The sequence below is a fragment of the Orussus abietinus genome, unplaced genomic scaffold (genome assembly GCF_000612105.2).
Source record: "Orussus abietinus isolate OABI.00-Male unplaced genomic scaffold, Oabi_2.0 scaffold384, whole genome shotgun sequence".
NCBI lineage: Eukaryota > Metazoa > Arthropoda > Insecta > Hymenoptera > Orussidae > Orussus > Orussus abietinus.
This window is the reverse complement of record NW_019394537.1, coordinates 60,178-82,107: the sequence shown is the minus strand read 5'-3', so window position 1 is coordinate 82,107 and position 21,930 is coordinate 60,178. Positions and strand designations below refer to the sequence as shown.

Sequence of the window (21,930 nt, the reverse complement as noted above, 5' to 3'; positions counted from 1 at the left end):
CTACGAGCTCAAGATAGTGACTCGGAAGTCAAAGTCAGAACAACCGCTGCATTTAAATAACTTTACTGTAGATAATGTGGATTAGAATATTCATGAGTTATCGATGGCAAGAAGCCTTTTTAAATTATCTATTTTTGCAATACCGTGATTTCGCGCATCACCTCGTGGTATAATTGTACAATGAAATGTATATTATCGATAAAAGCATGAATATTTAAGGTTCAACTATCAAGTATGCAAGCAAACGTAATGAAGGTGGAAAAAAACAAAATCAATGACGCAGTGAGTCATAAAACAGTCTGTTAATAAGTGGTGAAATCGAAAAGAAGACCTCGTGGTAATCAGGGGTGGAAAATGTTGTCGAGCGTGGAAACTTGACTCGAGCAGTAGTGTCCAAAAATATGGCGCCCGAGTGAAGGACGCCGTGTCACTAAATCTCTGAGATTCGATAGAAGTTTTGTAATTTACTAAAACGAAGCACGTCGACGGAGATAAAATGAGTAACCTCTCGCCCTTCGGCGGTGGAAAGAACCCGCCCTGGGTTCGCAATGCAGGTAATGAAAAAGTTTTCTATAGGCATCAGCTATTCGTGGTTCCGTGTGTAGGTCAATGATGTTACCAAAGTTATGTTGAAACATGCTTAACCTGCGTCAATGAACATTACCAGCAATGGCGTATGTCCCTCTCGAGTGCTTTGGTAATAAGTCCTATATGAATTAATACTAACATTCATTGGAATAATATAAGTGAACTAGCCCGTTCCTTCGTACATTAAATTAAATTTATTATAGCCCGGAGACATGATAATGGCACTGATATTCAATTATCCCTTGGGCATTGTCTAAGATGAATTACATAAACAATGTCATTTTTGCTTGACTAATGAATAATCGCCTTTGTTACTTGCTTCGCTTCGTAGCTGCGACAAGGCCAACAATGACCTTTGTCCACCTGTATTACGTTTAAGAATGTTCTTTTATATCAGGGATTAGGTTCTTTCGCTTTGTAAGAAAGAAATAGATTGTCAATGCTAAGATATCGTTTCATAGGGCAAGGGATTCAAAACATTCAGCAACAAATGTTGGGCCAAGCAATGGGAAATATAGGTGGCCAACCCATGGTTCAATATCAGCAGCAAACTCAGCAAGTATATCAACAAAGCTTAGGATTGCAACAAGTAAGTCATGTTTACAATTGTTCTCGGAATGAGTTAATTAGGACACAATATCCTTAAATTAGGAAAAGAAATGTTTCTTGTCAGAGCAAGAAATAAAATAATTATCTTTGTAGCCGAATATAACGATGGCATCTATGGCTACACTAGGCTCAAATTTGCCATCGGGTATAGCAGGACAGTTGTATCCACAAGTCGCAACGGTTTCGTATCCAACACCAAGAACGCTGAATACTAATGCCTTTCAACAATCTGTAGCAAACGTTGCTCAACAGGTGCAACAAAATGTACCTGCATCGTCTACAAAGCAAAGAGTATTTACGGGTACGGTGACTAAAGTTCATGACAACTTTGGTTTTGTAGATGAAGATGTTTTCTTCCAACCAAGGTATCGATAGTACAGATTAAGATTATTTATTCTTTCATATCATACATCAAGAACCATACAAATAAATATTTTACAGCGCCTGTGTAAAAGGGTCCAGTCCAGTAGTAGGTGATCGCGTACTTGTAGAAGCATCTTATAATCCCTCTATGCCGTTTAAATGGAATGCCACTAGAATACAAGTCCTCCCTATGGGAAATAGTACTAATAACACGCAAAACCAGCAAGCCAACCAAAACAATCGTTCACAACCTAATCGGCCTGCTGGAACGTACAATGCTGTGCCACCTCCTACAGAAAACACCAATAATAGGTATTAATGAAAATTAAAAATACCCTTCTTTATTTTTTACGAAGTTTCAACTATTTATTTATGTTCCTACAATGGTTCTATACGTCAACACGAAACTAAAATTATCGCTATTATTAATGTATCTTCATATTATTAGGTTTACAACTAGCACTACCAGTAGCAATACAACTGCAAGTAATAGAACCAAGGTTGGGAGAACTAGGGAGCGGTCCCCTCGTGATCGCCGAAATGAGGAAGAAGAAGTTGAAAGAAAGAGGCGTAGGGAGGAACGAATACGGGAACGAGAAAAGAAAGAGGAACGTAGTCCTTCAAGAACAAGAAGGAGTAAATCGCCGAGGCCACGTCGTAGAACGAGAGTAGTGCCGCGATACATGGTACAAATACCAAAGATAGCGCTCGATTTGTAAGTACCATCTTTTACGGCTTCTTCCATTGCCATTATGGCAGCTTCGACATCAATGGCAATAATGATTTCAGACCTGAAGCAGATGTTCTGGAAATAAGAAGACGCTATCAAAACATGTACATTCCTAGCGACTTTTTTTCTACGAACTTCAGATGGGTCGATGCCTTCCCACCTCATATGCCATTTACGCTCAATAAGCCGTGTTCCTTCCACGTCATGCATAAAGATGTTGATCCTTACTTTGAGAATACAGCTGTGCTAGAACCACCAGATGCGGATTACTTATTCTCGGCAAAGGTACATTACCATGTTATTACCTCAATTTATACTATAATGCGATATTATTCTTACAAATATATTTACGTCTAAAATATTCACGTCTAAAATAGGTAATGCTTATTTCAATGCCTGCCATGGAAGAAATATATAAACGATGCTGTGGTGTTACCGAAGACCGCGATCCTGATCGAGATTATGTCCACCCTACTCGTCTAATAAATTTCCTGGTGGGTTTACGAGGAAAAAATGAAACTATGGCAATCGGTGGTCCGTGGAGTCCATCTCTAGACGGTCCTAATCCAGACAAGGATCCATCCGTCCTTATCAGAACGGCGGTCAGAACCTGCAAGTCTCTCACCGGCATAGACTTGTCCAGCTGCACCCAATGGTATGTTTCTTTCGTGCATTCGTAACCACGTATAAAATCGCGATTTCCTCGTAACTAAATCAATATCTTCGCCCGATAACGGTATACACACATAATTCGTTCGATCCGTACATAAGACTTCGAATCATTCTCGACATAAACGCGTATATGATAACAAAAAGCATCTTACCAAAATCGTGAAGTAAAAACACCATTGCTAAAAGTCAATATTTTACCCGATATAATGTTTGACCGCGATTGAAAAAGCAAGTTAATTGACTGACCCACCGTCGCTTGTTATGCGACATTAAACATTTGCATACAAGAATTACAAAAGATATCGGAGCGGAGCTTAAGCGCGTTCGCGTAATCACGGTCAGAGGCGTCGTAAATTCGGTTTCAATTAAAACAACGTATCGCGTTGATAACACGTCGAAGTCATAGGAAACTCAACGAGCATAAACGAAAACATTCGGTTACATTCGGGTGCGATTAAATCGCGTTCTGTACAGACACCGAGGAGACACGCCGGGCGGCGTTAACGTGAATTTGTTCAGGATAAGCTTAGTTTCCAGAAGCGGTCGATTCCCGGAGAAGGTACGTATTCGGCCCGCGCCAGTCCGGCAGGGTAGCCGAGGACAGCTGCCGGGAGTACCCGGGTACCCAGGTACCACGACCAGCTGGGTATATCGAACATATATCGGGTGGACTCGGAGAAGGAGCGGCCTCCCATTGTCGTTACGTTGCCATTGCTATTGACCCGGCCCTCTGCTTATCGAGCGCTCCCGGTCGCGGCCTGTGTGGTTGCTTAGTATGCAGGGCGTAGGATAACACGAGCGAAAGAGCGGGAGCGAACGGGCGAACGAGAGAGTGGAAGGGAGAGGAAAAAAGAGAGAGGGAGAGATTGTGCGCAAACTATGGACACCCGTATTAGCACGTAAGGCAAGGCTTGCCGGCATTAACCCGACGTTGACGTTTGGATATTGTTTTTCCTTGCGGCACAGGTACCGCTTCCTGGAACTCTACTACAGACGAGCTGAAACTACCCACAAGTCGGGCCGGGTGGTACCCTCTCGCGTTGAAACCGTCATACTATTTCTCCCAGATGTTTGGAGCTGTGTGCCGACCCGGCTGGAATGGGACGGGCTGCACGTCAACTATAAGAAGCAGCTGGAGCGAAAGTTGATGCGCGCCACCTCTAACCCCGACGATTCGGACGCTGCCAATGACACTGATGAGGCTGCCGTCGCTGATCAAAAGGCACTGCCCACATCATCCCATATATTACTTTTATCTTTTTTATTATACATATATATATTACATATATATATTCTATACGTTTAATCCGGCAGCTGTATTCCCGTTACTAAACTGGTTTTTCAGTAGGCAGTACCTGTCCGTCGATCAGCCGTCTTCGCACCTTCGGCTCGCGTTCGCTTGTACCTTGAGGTGGTCGGACGCTGGGCTGCCCTCTATCTGGAAGTGCAGAAAATTCTGTAACAACCTGAGTTTTCTTCCTTTATACGAAGGACTTGGCTTCAACGCTATCCCATTGTATACATATATTTTTTACATGAATCCTGAAGTGTAGAAAGTTTAATTAGAGAAGTTATTGGGTTTCGAGGGATTACGTTCAATGTTAAAGGCTAGTGGGAGTTGTTGCATCATCCACCTTCGAGGACTGTTTTTTTTCCCGTTTATTTTTTATTACAGAAGTTTAATACAATTTCAATGACCGGAGTGGCAGCCCCAGCATGTCAAGGGGGAAACAGGAAGTGTACGACAATGTACGAATGGAAGCATTTATTCGATATACCTCCAGTAGGTTTCTTACTACTAAAATATGAAATCCGAGGACTTCGTGGCTTGATAGTTGTTATCAATGCCACGTAGGCGAGGATACCCTGGGGTAGGGTGTAAGACGTGACGTCCCTCAAGGTACAAGAATCTAATTTAAAGTGGATCGTTTTAATGTAGGACGTTAGATTTAGCCGCGAAAGATCGATGGGCAACGTACGACAGGTGCCCCCTTAGCCACTGGCAGTCTCATTGCATTAACACGAGATGCGAGCAAGCCTAGCTCGGAGAAGAGCGCAGCTGAGCCATATTTCCCTTCCCGGTCATTCAAAAGTCTCGTTCGGTCGACATTTTTTAATCATACCACTACATTATTGATATTGCTTGTCCGTAACCAATCAACCACACCGACACCAGAGCCAGGACACTAAGAGAGACTAGCAGTTGTTTCAATTTTTATCTTATCATCGTGAACGAGGAACTATGTGTTATGTAAGGTTGTGCATCTGTTACGAGAGAGAGAGAGAGAGAGAATTAGAGGGGGAGAAAGGAAGCGAAAGAGGGAGAGAAAGAGCGTGAGAGCGAGGTATAGTAGTGGAAAAATTAAGAGGGAGTGGTTTCGTTTGGTTATAGGGGCTGCTTCTGTTTTGTAGTTATCTACTGCTCTCTTTACTGCCACTGGCTGATGCCTCGTTTCTTTTTCCAGGACGAATCCCTGCCTGAGAAGAAGGACCCCACTCATTACTCCGAGCTGGATCCTAAATCCATGAATGTAAGACATCGGAGATTTTATGTAACGTCTGATGCTTAGAACGTGTTAACAGATCTTCGATTACGGTTCAAATTTAGTTCATTTTGAGGAACTGACTGTATAGTTTATATTTGATCTTCCTAGGTGAACGAGTTACGTCAAGAACTTGCTGCTCGTAACCTGAGTTCCAAAGGGCTGAAGTCTCAACTACTTGCGAGACTTTTGAAAACCGTTAAGTCGGAACAGGCGAAAGAAGAGGGACGACAGGATGAAGCGGAAGAGAACGAGGTAGAAGCTTCTCCTCCAAAAGACGAATTAAAGGATGAGAAGAAAATAAAGGATTGTAAAGAGGTAATGGTAGAGTATACCGAACATTTACATCGTTGGGTTCGTATTTGACGTTTGCTTGATATTTTATAATGTATTTCCTTGCGTAGCACGACGAAGACAAGAAGAAAATCTACGAGAGGGAACGCGCTCTTCTCGAGAAACGATACACCCTTCCGGAAGCTTCGCATATTATTGTACATCCTTCGAGAACGGCCAAAAGTGGAAAATTTGACTGTACGGTAATGTCTCTTAGCGTCTTGTTGGATTACAGACCAGAGGACACGAAGGTAAGTTTGGATGTGGAATGTAATTCAGATTTAATAACGCAGAACTTGGTGGTGAAATTTTAAACGTATAACTTGTAGGAACACTCCTTCGAAGTGTCTCTCTTTGCCGAGCTGTTCAACGAAATGCTTATGCGGGATTTTGGCTTCCGCATATATCGCTCGCTATGCAGCCTTCCGGAAAAGCCGAAGGAAAAGGACGAAGATAAGAACAAGAACAAGAAGGACGACAAGAGGGAAGAAAAGAAGGACGAGAAGAAAAAGGATGACGAGAAGAAAAGTAATAAGAAGGATGACAAACGTGAGGAGAAAAAGAGAGAAGGCAGTAAGGACAAGAAAGACGACGCCAAAACTAAACTGGATGACAAGGATAAAGAAAAGGAGAAGAATGAGGATGAAGACGAAGACGACGAAGAAGAATCCGAGGTATGTTACATTATTTAAAATAAATTTCTCTATAATTGCATAAGTTCTATATTTGATACGTTTCGCAGGACGACGACTCTTTGAAAGATGGCAAGAAAGATCGCGATAAGGATGGAAAAAGAAGAAAAGCGAAGCTTTATACTCACGATCCTTACCTTCTCCTGTCTTTTGTATACTTCGATCAGACTCACTGTGGATACATCTTTGATAAGGACATCGAAGAATTAATCTACACGCTAGGCTTGAATTTATCGAGAGCTCAAGCACGCAAATTGGTACAGAAAGTGGTCACCAGAGATTCGTTACATTACCGAAAGTTAACGGATAAATCTAAAGAAGACGACCCCAAAGAAGACAAGAGGGATGAGGGTATCGAATGTGGAGGTAAAACCGAAGGGGATGAGGAGGTCTTACGGTCGTTAGCTCTAGGTAAGTTAGCCATCTAACGGCTTCATATTAACGTATCTGTTTACTGAATTATATATAAACTAATTCTTAATTTCCAGGAAACAAGAAATTGTTACCTGTGTTCGTGGATAGTGGCCCGCCGTCGAAAAGGGCACGACGCGAGGACAGCACGAATCATCAAAACGAGGGTGAGATTCCTACTGACGGATTCGTTATGTACAAAGGCTCTCTACTGGACGTAGAAAAACTGATAAGTCAACTGAGGAGATCCGAGAAAGCCCGGTTAGACACGGAGGATCGAATGATGGAGTTACAGCACGAATTAACAGTAGTCAATGACAAGTCGAATAAACAGACCAGTTCTATTAAAGATCTTTCTGACGATCTAAGATTGTACAAAGACAAATTAAGAAATACGGATGAGAAACTAAAGAAGACCACGGTATGTTATAGTTATTTATTCACTTAATTATTTTCAAACGACGCATCCTTATTCGCTTTTTTTCGCAGACCGAGTCTCATACGTACCTCACCACCCTGAAGAGCATTTACCACACGGCGGCCAAAGTCGTACAAGGCGACTCGAAGAAGGTGGAAATAGTAGAAATTACCGATGAAAAAAGCGGAGCAGCCGAAATGAATGGCTCGCAGGCGGAATGCAAATCGAAAACTGACACGAGATGGAGCGACAATAAGGCTACGATAAAGAAAGAGCTTGCCGAGGCCGAGAAAGAGAAGAAGTGTGAAAATAAGGTCCTTGTTAAGAAGGAGCCCGTTGAGGTCGATAAAGAAAAAAATAAATAGCCCACATAGGTTGTATTTATTATTTATGTTCCGCCGAGAAAAAAGGTACTGTCGTAACATTCTAATTGCTCCATAGCCAATAATGTGTGTGCTTAACGACAGTAGTGACTATCAAAGTGGAGGGACGAGAATTGGTTCAACAGTCGAAGATAACTCCGTGTGTTTAATGTTAGTCTTCTTCTTTTTTTTTTTTTTTGCAATGTTTCCATTCGGTTTCTTTGATAGAATATTGAGCGTGCATAAGTACATTGCCGCCATACGTAAGTGCCGCCGAAAGTAACGCGTTCGTTGTTGATGTGTCGGGTAATAGGAAAGTACTCAATTGCAATATTATTCTCCGTCTCGAATTTTTATCTTGGATTTGTGTATATAAAAGGGAAGTTTTTGAACAGATTCTTAAAAACTCAGCTTGAGTGAATCGTAGCTTAGCTGGTCGGTATCAATCCATTTAATATAAACTTTCTAGCCATTTGAAAATTGTCAATTTAGCGGCCTTCCTTGTATACACTCTGGATGAGTCGTATATTGAGTTATTGAAATACATGTAATTTTTCGACGTAATGCGTGCACCGAACGTCTAAATTACCACTGCAATAAATATTCGCACTATGATTCAATATTGACAACTGATTGGTACTCTACTTGATTTCTTTTTTTTTTTTTTCATTCTGTTGATACTTAAAAATACGTACATTTTCGTACATAAAAACTAAAGCACGAAAATAAACGCGGAATAGAACTCCATTGACATGGGCGTGATTTCGGTGGAAATATTTTGTTTGCTTTTAGTGAAGAAATGTGAAGAAAATAGTGAGAATCGATTCTCGTAAATGAATTTCAATATACAGGAAGAAAGTTGGAAAAAAAAATGTATCGTTTACTAGTGACCCCTTTAATGACACTCTGCTGTTAAAATAACATTGCGTTGTTCGGTATAAGTGTATGTACTCATGTCCAATTTTTATTTCTAAGTTCGGTGATTGTACATGTACCAACACTGAATCATCTCGTAAAAGTAAACAAAAAAAAATCTTAATAAAATTTTCTAATAGATGTTTTCTAAAAGCTTAAGCAGATGCGACACGTGTAACATATGTTAATTATATATATATACATATTTAATACCAAGCTCAGTTAAAATCATCCCGGTGCACATATAGTGTAAAGTTGTTACTCCGGCGCAGTTTGAATATTACTTTACATTGCGGGAAGAGTTACCGAATCTCTATAGGGTTAAAGATTTAAACCGATGTGTACAATGAATTTTCCATGAGTTCTCAAGACGTCAATTATAAGAACCTGTTATTAGTTAAAGTCAATTCAATTAAACTGATATAATGCAACTGCGTACAAGAGTTCGTTATTCCTTAGGTATAATTATCTAATACTTCCGCTTCACTTTCGTTATTGTGAAACCTTGTTTACGTATCTTACCTCACGCATGTGTACGATTTTAAAAGTCCCTCACTTTTATTAATTTCTCTTCCGTTACGTTAATTCTTTTCCAAAATCTTTACTTTTTCACAAATTTATTTATAAAGAACGTTGCTGGTGGCAGAAGGACTCTTGGTTTCCACAATATTGTATATATAGAGGAATCTGCAGAAATAATTTCATGTAACGTGAAAAAGAAATATGTCGAAGAATTAATTACAAGACAGCCGTCAGGGAAAGGACTTTCAGGAATTTGATGAATGTTTAATCAAACAAAATTGATTTTATTGAGGACGTCTTTCCATGATCTGTGGAGATAATGAATTTATGTACAAAATATACAAATCAAAGTAAAATGACCTGCAGTGGCGATACATGTACTCGTACTTTTCGGTTACAGTAGAATTACTTTATTCAACGTTTTGCTCCAGTTTCGTCTCTAAACGCCGAACAGCATTTCTATTAGCATTACATTTGTGATGGGATTAAATAGGACAGTTTGTTTGTATTTCAATAATAATATCGGACACCATTACGTAGGAGAAAGTCAGTTTCTCGCTAATAATAAAATGCCATGCCGTCGCGATACTCAAAGTATGTTCCCCGCGAGTGAAAAACTAGCAACGGAGACGTCGACAAAAGCTTCGACGAATTAAATTTCTTTTATCAATTTAAGTTCAAAAGTTATCAGGAGCTGGGAACGGATTGTATGTAAAGAGCGATATAACAAACGATGAACAAACAAAAGTCTCTTCGTTATTTTTCGAATTAAAATTCTAAAACGGACAATTCTCGTCGACTGTTTAATACACCTGTTCGCGTATACAAAACGACAATGCAAATAGTAGGCAGGTATTATTACGATACTACCGTGCGGCATTAAGTATTCCCAAAAAAAAGAATCCTCTATCGTTATAAAAACTTTCACCCGACAAAGGTTTTGATCTGCATGGAATTCACTCGCTGCGTATGAACAATAAGACATTTAACTTTACCGAAGGAAGAGTGGTAGAGCAACGATAAATGTAGGAATAAATCTTTTTAAGGTGCTGTAATGCATCTATTACGCGAGTTAGTGCTTACGGTTCTTTAAATATATTTCTCAAGATCTTCGGTAATTATGAAAATGGCCCTACCGCGACGGCAGCGCGTTTCGTCCGGATGGTCGCGTGAAATGACGTGAAAAAAATTGTACTTCATAATGAACGACCTAGGAATTACTATCAGCGTGTTCGATCGCCCACTCCATATTCTTCATCTTCGTACAAAACTCCTCCCTTGTTCATTAACTGCCGAAGATTCCACCGATTTGTCGAGAAGCGCTGTGATTTATCGTTAAACATACTTTTGTTTTTTATCCACCTTTCCGGAGGATCCACGTAACTTTCGACCACGAGAAACGCAACTAGCACCGAGAGCAATGCGATCTTAACGTAGCGGAATAAATTACAGAATTAAGAGAAACGCGTGCCAGTGATTAGTACCCTGAATTAAAAAATGTACAGCCTGCGGCAACGCAAATTCATGAGAATATCGTTGAGAGTCAAAGTACAACGAATTCTGTGCGCTCGATTTATGTAAAGTTGCACCAAAAGACGTAAATGCAATTGTCAAAGAGCGTTTTGACACTTCCAAGAAGCACGTATTCGCATCTAGATATGCCAACTGTACAATGATGGACATGAATGCCTCCCCTTCAGATACGGCATCGCCTATGCAGGATGGAAGGGCATTGATATCTCCCAGTGTACTTTACTATACAATCCTCGCGAGGTGCCATAAATTAGGACTTCTCTATTATACAAATCAATGAATGGAAGGCTTCATACCAGATAGTATAAAACCTTAGAAATTTCCGTAAACAAGACGCAGTCATTCGACTCGTTCGATATAAACCTCCTTTCAAAGTATTCTATGCACAATTTGAGATCACAACGATGACGCGAAACGAAACGTTCGACGAAATACGATCAGGGTGAAAATGTTCGGGATCGGCCAAAATCCTCTCGATTGAATAAAAGTTCAATAGAAAGGCATACTTAATCACGGACGTCTACCAGTTAATTATGTACAGATTATTCGTTAATCCGATAAATCCGGCGGCCCGTAAAAAGAGTTCCAACGGATGACAATGCGCGAACAGTTTCGTAAAATCTCTTGAAAAATCAATTCAAATGATCCTGTACAGGTTTCCGAATGTTGTGTCAATTTATAAATCGGTACAAAGGAGAATGGAGTGTATCATACGGCGAGTAAGAGAACTTAAGTCCGTTAGTGATTCGCTTAATAAATAGTGATAAAAAAGAGAACAACTGGATCTATTCCGATAAAATAAGTACAAATAATCTGTGAACCGATCGAGTCGTCACTCGGGCAATCTCGCGCGGAATGTCCGCAATCGGATCGACCCGGCACATGAGAAGATGCTAATAAAAACGTGGCCGTTTCCTTAAGTTATAACCGACCCATCGATCGTTCCATCGCCCAGAGCGGAAATGCCGTTTCTTTCAATAAATCAGGTAAATCGGCGCAAAACGCCCACCCCGGAAGGTGCCGTTGATACTAGCTCGTTAAATGAAAGTCCAAAAATGAGGCGCAAAGTTAATCCCGGAGCTACAACCAAGTATATGTACAAACGATCGGTCAATCGATTCGCGTCGCTAATCGAGAAATCCCACGCGGAATCTCCGCGTACAGGTTGATCCAGCGCGTCGATTCGCGTCGCTCGTTGTAAGTAAAAGAGGGGGTGAAAAAAATGCAGCGCTCAATTAATCGAAAAATCGTCCACGGATATCTCGACCAGTTGAATACAAATAATATATACAAAACAATCTGCTAACCGATCGAAGCGCGCATTCGGGTATACAGGGTGGAAACGAATAGCCTATAAAGAGGACCGCTCGTTCGTCTCTGTCTATCCCTTCTATCCAAACGAAATCCCTTCTATCCTCCGAAGGAACGTAGGACGGTCTCCTTAGGACGCGAGTACTCGATCCTTGGATCAACCTGCACCGCAATGAACGTCTAATACATCAGGTAAAGCGAAACGAAACGACTCTAGGGAGGCTACGGGTTGTGCGATCGGCCTGTGGCGGAAACGGCCCTCGCTGCTCGTGGGATGAGCGTCGGGGTGGTGAGCTTTCGTGGGGTCGGAATGCATGACTTCGACGCGACCTCCACCTTGATGGAGTATTCCTTCGGGACCTCGCCCGGGGTCGCGGGCTTGCAAGCCGTCGTCGTCGGGTCCCTCGACTTCGGCGACCCCTTCGCTGCCGATGGCCTCTCCGGGGGAGTCCTCTCCGAGAATCCGTTCTGCCGTTTGCTCGGCGACGTCGTCTCGTCCTGGCGAGGCCTCGGCGCGGGTGGGGACGGCGGCTTACAATGACCCTTGCCAGAGTCGAACTCCACGAGCGAGGGGGGACGTTGTCGGCTCCACGAGTCACTCCAACTGGAAATGTCAAACCCGTAACATCTCACATCCATCGATAATATATGATTCCTATGAACGAAGGGTTAAGGTGATATAGAAATGGCGTCAAAGAGGTCTCGTTTAGGAAACTCCTTAGAACTGGGTGTACCGAATCGTTTCACAATTTGCAACGTGAATGTGGAAGCTGAAGGGAAAGTCCTGATGCATATGAAGATTCAATGTTTTTCTTTTCTCGTAATTTGTTCATGGAGTTTTTACAATTTTCTTTCGAAAAATGAAATTTCATGAGGGTCGGAAGCTTCCTTGTAGCCTTCGTAATCTCGTTGTAACGTTTGAAACGATTCGGTGCACCCGGTTCGGAGAAAAGTTTGATGAACTATTGACCCCTCGGATTTAACTTGCATGTCCCCTTAAGGGGATGCGAAAGTGGCATCCGAAAACTCAATCGTTCATAAAACTTTTCTACGAACTGGGTGTCTCAAATCGTTTCATACTTTCAAACGTAAATACGGAGACTCTAAGGTAGGTCCTGAAATTCGCGAAATTTCATTTTTTGTACGCTCTTTTGAAAATACCTATAAACAAATTTGAAAAGAATTGACATTTCATTAGTTTCAGGACCTTCCTTATAGGCTCCCTGTTCACGTTGTAAAGTTTCAAACTACTCGGTAAACCGAGTTGGGAGAAATGTTTTATAAACATTTCTCCCAACTCTTTGACACATTTTCACATCGCCTTAAGGGGATGTGAAAGATGATGGCACCCGAAGAGACAATCGTTCATGAAACTTTTCTCCAAACTGGATGCGTTGAATCGTTTCAAACTCTATAACGTAAATGTGTTGACTATACGGCCCTGACCCGCGTGAAATATCATTTTTTATAACAAATTTTAGAACACATCTATGAAGAAATTTTGTAAAAAATTGAAACTTCATGAGTTTCGAGACTTTCCTTACACCCTCCATATTTATATTGTAAAGTTTGAATCGACTCGGTACGTCCAGTTTGGAGAAAAGCTTCAACGAGAACACTTTGACGCCATTTTCACATCACCTTAATGGTTTAGTGCCCCGTCTCGAGCAAGGCTACCGTCTTATTGCTCCGCGTTTCTTCCTAAGCGTAGGAAAGTGTTATGGAAATGTTACGACGCTTCAAGTGGGTACCGCCTTAAAAGATCAGACCTAAAGATGCCAGACGACTTAATGCGAGTTCTAAAGATACAGAGTAAACACTCACCCCACACGGCTACCCATCGCAGCGTGAAACGTTATCGGTCGTAAATTGGTTATGATCTCAGAAAGAGGATATGGCGAAGCGCTAATTCATTGACCTCTTGAAACGCTATCACGTGGTATATACAGGTGTTCTCGAAATTCATGCCAGGGAGATACTCGTCGCGAATATTAAGTCGTTTAAATGATCACGGATTTCGAGAGTAAATTTAATACCCAGAGCGTTTGGTGTCCTCGAAAGAAATTTTAAAGAATGGCTCCAAGCTTCAAATCTAGCCGGTAAAAAGTAACCTCACACGACATGCAGAAATTGTGAATAGGATTGGACGTTCCAGGGCGGAGAGAAGTTGCCGTTCGTCCTTGATTACATGAAAAGTTAAGGTGAAGTGAAACACGTCGAGGAACTTGATCGACGTCGATAAAGAAGATTTTTCTAAATACCTACGTTGCCGATGTTCGTTATTATATTGACAGCTGGGTCGACTTATATTGGGTATTGTACTAAATGGCATACCCCCACCTGTCGTTTTCGTACGATAATTATAAGGAAATCGAAGTAAAACTCCAGAAATCTTCTGGATTCGTGCTTTCTGGGGCTCTAATTGACTGCAGAGGGACCCCCTGCGCCATGTGTGATTTCCAAGTTAATTGAATTTTCACTCCGAGACCTCGTATTCCCATCGTTTTAGCATAGAAGCTCATAAAACCCTTTCTTTTGCCTTTACTCCGTTCAAATGCGAGTTTATCGATTACCAGAGTGTTCTAAATTGTCGAAAAAACTGTCCTGACCCTTTCGTTTCTCATATCAGAGCCTTCGATAATTGTACATCGATCGAAATATGAGAGCTCGACGCCATTTTGGTTTTGGTCTAGGCTGAGTTACAAAATTTTTCTCTAAAAATCCAAATTTTGAATGTGCCAGGACAATTCTTAGATGATCACGCGTCATGTGTCAAAGTTTCGGGCAGTTTGGTCTAATACCCTTAAAAAAAAGTGTTGTATTCGAATCGACTGATATGAAAGGGGTTTCACTTCACGTTATCGTTTTAGCATAGAAGCTCATAAAACTCTTTCTTTTGCCTTTATTCAGTTCAAATGCGAGTTTATCGATTATCAGAGTGTTCTAAATTGTCGTAAAAGTTGTCCTGACCCTTTCGTTTCTCATATCAGAGCCTTCGATAATTGTATATCGATCTAAATATGAGAGCTCGACGCCATTTTGTTTCTGGTTTGGGCTGAGTTAAACATTTTTTTTTAAATCCAAATTTTGAATGTGCCAGGACAATTCTTAGATGATCACGAGTCATGTGTCAAAGTTTCGGGCAGTTTGGTCTAATACCCTTAAAAAAAAGTGTTGTATTCGAATCGACTGATTTGAAGGGGGTTTCACTTCACCTTAAAGCGATTTGAGATTGCGAAGTAATTCAGTTCACTTAGGGACTCTGCACGTCGGAGACGTTCTTAGGGCGCATAGATGTAGATGAGCGTAGATATCGTAAGAAAGTAAGAAATTGCAATACTGTTTGGTCCACATGCAGAACAGACCCAAGCACTAATGCTACGCATGAGAACAGACGACCCTAAAGTAGAGCAGATGTAGGCAAATGAAGAGGTAGAACACGCAAAGAAGTAGACATCCCAATATTAAGTCACACAAAGTGACGCACTCTACCTTCCCGATCCTGAAGCTGTTCGTTTCGTTTGACCAGAGACAGGCGAGGACCAGGGCAGCATCAACAATAGGTTATTTACATGTCACGATGGGTGAAAAAGAAACGTATGCAGTTGAAATGTGTATTCGATGAACCGGGCGAGGATTCGGAGCTTACTTCGTCGAGCCAAATGTAGAAGAAGATCCACCAAGAGTTATTACAAATAAATGTTTCGGCATTCGATGAAGTAAACTTACGTCCCCGACAAGTCTAACAATAACGAAAGAGTGGTAATGAAAATAACTTATTGGCTCGACGTGGTCTCGATTACGGGACTCTCGAGTACAATTTCACGATGGCTCCAAAGATCTATCTCTTATTTTGCACCGTTAAAAGTTCATTTAGACTGACCAAGAATATCGGAACGGTCCAAATTGACCTGGAACTTCCTTGCGTAGGTGATACATTGTACGGTGATAACTATCTAGACAGGTGCAAGTGTGTCTCGTGAAAAGGTGCCGCGTTAAAGGTAAATATGAGTGTCGTGATACGTTAAATAATTTCATTTGATCGAATTTTTACCTAACGAGAGGCCCCATGCCGCCATCTTGCGGGAGTGACTGCAGAAGCGAAGGCCCTGCCGATACCGGTCTCATCTTAAAGCAGGGAATTAACGATACTCGGCGTTATGTCAGACCCATCGCTTCATTTTTCTATCATAAAGGACATCTAACTCGAGTTACCTTTTCGGTTTGCGTCGTCGCGTTACACGTATCCTTGATGGAAGAGCTCTGCATCGAGGAAGCACCGCTCTGGGCGTCTGTACAATTGATTCCCTGATATTTCGTCATTTGCAACTGAAACGTGAAACGTGAAACGTCGAATTCCGTTATGCTTCAAAGGGAAGTAACTGACTCAAGACAAATATTCAAGAGATACGTCAAGAAAAGAAATTATCAGCGTTTCAGCAGCGAAGTCCCCACGCGTTATCACCTGAAGCAATTGTATCGTGCGATCTTTATCCTCCAACTGGCCTTGAAGAAAAACGACCTGTCTCCGCAAATCGGCCAATTCGTCAGCAACGGTGATGTTTCCTCCCCCCGGTGATGTGCTAGCATCCGTTGTATCGCATTCATTCAGGTTGTAGAAGAGACCATTCTGCAAAAAGGACCTCATCAGCAACCACCGAATCCATCGTCGCCTCCTTTATCCCGACGCGTCGTCCCATCGCGCTTCGCTTACCTTTATCGAGTTTTCGAATGGGTTGAGAGTTTCTGCCTACAAATACAAGGGAAACAACGACCGATTACTCTCTTGTATCTTGCGGATGGACTTTACATACGCATGGTTAGCCAAAAAAAAGAGGAATAAAGAAAAGTTTACACGTACCCTCGTCAAACCGTTCTCTCCTGACTTCAAATGCAAAACCAAGGATGACCAAAAAAATGCAAAACAGAAAGGTGCGTGTTAATCAGACGAACACAAAAGATAACGGAGGCTTATATTGCGACAGGACGTGTGTTAATTGTGCGGAGGTATGGTAAACTTAGAACGAAGGTTCCCGGAAATGGGAGAATGAAACGATACAGAGGGAAGAAAAAGGACCGAGGCGGGGGAACGATCTCTAGTCAATCCCGTACCTCCTGAAGAACCCGTTTCAGTTTCAGCAACATCGTCTTAATGGAGACGATGTCCTGGAACATGTGCTGGTACGTCCCACGTTCCACCCTGACGCTTCCTTCATCGCCAGAATCCAAACTCGGTGACTGGATCTGCATAAAAAGACATTTTTCCTGGTCAGAATCGCTGAAGAAAGGAAACGAGAAAAATGAGAAAAAAATTCACAAAACTCATTGTCAAGTGCCCGAGGGAAATTTTTAGACATCCGATATTTCGCGTCGGTAACTTTAATGTATATAAAGCTGGAATTGCCACCTTAGCACAATTCAATAAAATTTGTTGCAAAATTTATTGCTTACTCATTGCTATTTTATTGCACAAGAAAAAAATTTGTTGCTTCTATACTTTTCCGAAAAATAGTGGTGATGTCAGCTTTATATAAAGCTAGCACTGCCACAATAAAAAACAATTATGAAGTAAACGTTCATCGACGAATTATATGCAAGAATTTATTGCTAATTAATTGCTCGCAGAAAAACCAAATTTCAATTTTTTTGCTCACCCCTAAAGGGGTGAATCGCCAACCCTAGTGCTGATCGCAGGACAGAAAGATGGAAAACATGGGAGAATCGAACTACTTCTTCACGTGGAAATTAATTGCTCCGAGAAGAACCAATATCTCAATAAAAATACAATTTTCAAACCTACATTAATTAGCGATTAATTCCCATGTGAACAAATAGTTCGATTCTCCCATGTTTTTCATGTTTCTGTCCCGCGATCATCGTCAGGGGTGGCGATTCACCCCTTTAGGGGTGAGCAAAATAATTGAAATTTGGTTTCTCTACAAGCAAATAATTAGCAATAAATTCTGGTATATAATTCACCGATGAACATTTACTTAATAATTGTTTTTTATTGTGGCAGTGTTAGCTTTATATGAAGCTGACATCGCCACGATTTTTCGGAAAAGTATAAGAGCAAGAAATTTTTCTCTTGTGCAATAAAATAGCAACGAATTAGCAATAAATTTTGCAACAAACTTCATTTAATTGTGCTAAAGTGGCAATTCCAGCTTTATATACATGTTTCTTTAAGCTGTTCGATCCATTACTTTCCGGACTCCCATCGATGAATCGGTAGATTCACGAGGAGATCAATCTGTGGATGGCGGACAGCCGGGTAAAAATAATGAAATTCGCTCTAACAGCGGACACCTCGTCGCGGAAACGTCACTTCAGAGACGGAGCACGTCGTTATGGATTTTCCCTAGGTCCTCTTACGTTTCTCGGAGGCCTGAGAGGGCTTGACACTTGACGGGTTCGCACGCTGTCAAGAGTACGGGGCGATTCCATTCCCGATCTGCTTCGCAGCAGCCTCGACGTCCTTCCGCCGTTGATTCTGAAATGGAAATTAGACGGGCGAGATTACACCTTGTGCTCGTTCGGGCTAGACAGCGAGCAAGAAACGATAATATTATTTCCCTGTCCTGGGCGAGATTCGCGGCAGGTGGCTGCCAATTTCGAGCATGCGTTTACGGCGCGTTTGCAGCAAATCGGGGACAGCCGGTGACGTCGTCGCGAAATGGAATATACGAGCTCGCTAAAGCTGATAACTACGACCAGGCCGATAACAACTTGCGGGAAAATAATTCGATAATAATAAAGAAAAAAGAAAAAGGTTAACTAGCTTCGGCAAATGTAAACGCTCGAAAAACCAAGATATCCCCTACATGGACAACGTATAAGTGATTACTTCAATGGGGCAACAGAAATTATATTCGCGATAGCCAAATTGTTCCTCCAGCGGCGACAAACTGTACATCGATAATTCGATCCAGTAGTAACGACAACGACTTTTACGTCGCCGCTAAATATTTATTTGCCAATTTAGCGGGCAACTTTTTCTAAAGAACCCTCTCCTACGGTTACGTCTAGATTTTCACTTATCCAGATATAATTGCAAACGGCTTTACAGTTAGCGCGCTTACTGCTGCAGTAAGAGCGAAATTATATTGGCAATGCCATAGTTTGCCACGAAATATAGGTACCGCAAATGTCTTTTTTACCGTGTAAACCATTATCAGGTACCGCTCTCTCATCAAAACCTAGGAACAAATTCCCATGGCCAACCGAATTTGATAAGTTCTCTTCACGTTGTCGCGAAGAGATTTTTGTCGATTAAAGAGTCGTCCGATTATCTAGCCTCGTTAAATCGTGAGGTCCGAAAGCATCTGATCTACCTTTCGGCATCGAGCTTGGCACGAGCTATGCTGTTGGCGATCGAGGACGTCGAAGAAACGGAACCGCGTTTCTGCTGCCTCGGCGGTGGGGAGCCTCCGGTGGGTGAAGAACATTCGGAAGAGAGCCCGGAATCTTTCCCATCCTCGCAAACCCCGTTTCCGGGAGGAGAAGGAACATTTTCGGCGACATTTATCGGGCCGATCGGGAGCCGATTGACGCTTCTCATGGGCAGCATGGTGCGCCTTCTCGCGCCTCTTGACGTCTCGGATGACGCCATGGCAAATTGTGGAGTAAAAGGAGGAATAAAAAAGAAAGAGGAGGCCCCTCTTCCAGGGACCACTAACTCGAGGTAGGCAGGTCACGCCGGAGGATCCTGACGCCGGCAAAATTGGAGCCGGATTAAAGGATGAGTCATTTTCCTCCAGATCTGTTCAGGTAACTCAGCGGATTCGGAAGACTCGTCAGGCCTGAGACGGAAATTCCTTTGTCAAAGACGAAGACGAAGACGAAGACGCGGTCTAGATCTGCGATCGAAGGGTTTTTGGTACTCTGGAAATAAAGAGAACTCGATGGAGGGGCCGAAGAGCTCGGATGATGGCCGTTCAACAGCGGCAGCTCGAGTAGGCACTTCGGAGATCGGCGCTAAAGGGCTATTTGCTTCTTAGAGGGGAGGCTGTTTATTCGCGTAAAAATAAATTCACTTAGTCTCTCTTCTATTTTTTTTTTCTCTCATTCAAAGCACGGAAAGGGGAGACTCGAGGAACTCGAAGGTGGGCCTTGAAAAATCGTCACGTTGGATTTCACGGCGAGGCGTAGGCGGGAAAAGCATGTCGGTTAATTGTTGCGTACTTTAATTAACAAGTGGCTATAAATATCACAGTTGTATCATCGAGCCGACCTCGAATCGAACGCGATACTCCTACGCCGGTTCGACTCGAACAAATGGGTGCCAGCCGCAATCGTAATCGTAGGACATCAGCTGATGCGATAATAATTATTAATTACAAGTTGAAACGTCACTCAATTGAAACTTGGCTCGGGACTTGACGTTCTTTCTTTGCGATCTCGGGCATAGAAAGTGGGGACGGTCGTGACTCATTCAACGACTAGGAACACCGACTGTTATCATTGCTGCATTATCACGAACCGAAACAATTTACTATATACGCGGACCCGAAGAGTCGACTTGGATGGTGACGTCGGAGCAAAATCTCTTCACCTTCCGAGAACTATTTATTTATTTAGCAAAAGACTCCCCGTGGGTATAAATCACCGCAAAGAGGAAACGGCCTTTTCGCGGTGGAACTTTTTCACTGAATTTTTTATCTCGAGTATGACGGCCGTATTGGCTCCTATCAAATTAGAGAAAGACGTAGAAGCTTTCGAAAGAGAGCGTGACCACGCTCAACCTTGAGGACAGGAAGACGGAGTGCCAACGACGACGATCTCGACCAGATGCCCGGTATCCTTTTTGCCCCAAGACATTCGACGAATTAACGCGGGTGATAACGTAATCGACCGAAATACTGTTTCTAAGAGAGCATACAGTTGGTCAGGGCCGTTCCAAAAGCCCAAAAGGCCTAAAACGGTGATAGCGAAAGACCTGTTCATCGGAGTCAAGGTCGACCAGCCTGGGAAGGCCGTTTCAAGGCCAACGCGCGCCCTTAAAAATGATTCAGGTATTTCAAAGAGCAAGGTTCCCGCTCCGTACCACCATAACTATAAAGACACCTTTGGTGGAAATTAGACCAGCAGTGGCCGACTAACAAGGGAAATCAGCAAACGCTGTAGACGTCACTGAATCACATCCTGCGGTTGAGGGCGAATAAGAATGCCTAAGGCATTATTCAAAATAAAAGAAATCCTGGTGAATCAATTGTAAAGAACATTCAAACCACCGGTAGGAATAAATCCGGACCCGGAAATCAAGGTCAGTCGGAGTGAGACCGGGAGGCTTGGTTTCAAGGTCAGGCACCGTTCTCCAAAACGCGGAATATTTCCTCCGCAATTTAAGGACGCAGTCACGTCGAGAATGGAACCTTCTGCAGTCCCTTCGACTCGTCTTCATGGTTGTTAATAAAAAGTGATTCTCGAGCGACAGAATAGGTCAGTCACAGTGGGACCAGGAGGCTTGGTTTCAAGGTCAGGCACCGTTCTCCAAAACGCGGAATATTTTCTGCGCAATTTAAGGACGCAGTCAAGTCGAGAATGAGACCTTTTGCAGTCCCTTCGACTCATCTTCATGGTTGTTAATAAAAAGTTATTCTCAAGTGACAGAATAGGTTAGTCAGAGTGGGACCAGGAGGCTCAAGGTCAAGCACCATTCTCCAAAACGCGGAATATTTTCCGCACAAGTGAAGGACGCAGTCCGGTCGGGAATGAGACCTTTTGCAGTCTCGTCGACTCGTCTTCGTGGTTGTTAATAAAAAGTGATTCTCGAGCGACGAATAAGGGGGCGCGCGCGGTTCTTGCGGTGGTCAGGGATCATCACTGGGGAGGACCGCCGTCAGGGAACCCCGAGGAGCGCAACGCCGCGAGGGTCCATGATCCCGGTGACGATTCCCCGCGAACACGGGACGAGGCGTGTCTATGA

The 21,930-nt window shown here is 42.5% G+C and overlaps 2 protein-coding genes across 9 annotated transcripts in view; one reads left to right on the top strand and one right to left on the bottom strand.

Moving 5' to 3' along the window:
* The first annotated feature begins 394 nt into the window (after positions 1-394).
* On the top strand, positions 395-9,074 carry LOC105702721 (cell division cycle and apoptosis regulator protein 1). Its single transcript, XM_012430505.2, has 15 exons — positions 395-554; positions 1,050-1,177; positions 1,291-1,562; positions 1,639-1,872; positions 2,009-2,275; positions 2,350-2,575; positions 2,668-2,945; positions 3,929-4,184; positions 5,428-5,493; positions 5,617-5,823; positions 5,910-6,089; positions 6,168-6,512; positions 6,581-6,941; positions 7,019-7,362; positions 7,431-9,074. Exons 1-15 carry the CDS (start codon positions 497-499, stop codon positions 7,722-7,724), a joined length of 3,516 nt encoding a protein of 1,171 aa, XP_012285928.1. The 5' UTR covers positions 395-496; the 3' UTR covers positions 7,725-9,074.
* A 347-nt stretch (positions 9,075-9,421) lies between these two features.
* LOC105702722 overlaps positions 9,422-21,930 on the bottom strand; it is a 72,347-nt gene continuing 59,838 nt past the window's right edge. For 6 of the 8 annotated variants that reach the window (XM_012430508.2, XM_012430509.2, XM_012430506.2 and 3 more), the window contains 8 exons: positions 18,378-18,495; positions 17,115-17,246; positions 16,864-16,887; positions 16,717-16,752; positions 16,468-16,632; positions 16,218-16,331; positions 16,057-16,130; positions 9,422-12,606 (listed from right to left, as the gene is read on the bottom strand). In XM_012430508.2, coding sequence (XP_012285931.1) covers positions 12,225-12,606; positions 16,057-16,130; positions 16,218-16,331; positions 16,468-16,632; positions 16,717-16,752; positions 16,864-16,887; positions 17,115-17,246; positions 18,378-18,495 — 1,045 coding nt within the window. In that variant the 3' untranslated portion in view covers positions 9,422-12,224. The remainder of the gene's footprint in view (positions 12,607-16,056; positions 16,131-16,217; positions 16,332-16,467; positions 16,633-16,716; positions 16,753-16,863; positions 16,888-17,114; positions 17,247-18,377; positions 18,496-21,930) is intronic. The other 2 variants (XM_012430507.2, XM_012430513.2) reach the window with 2 other exon arrangements.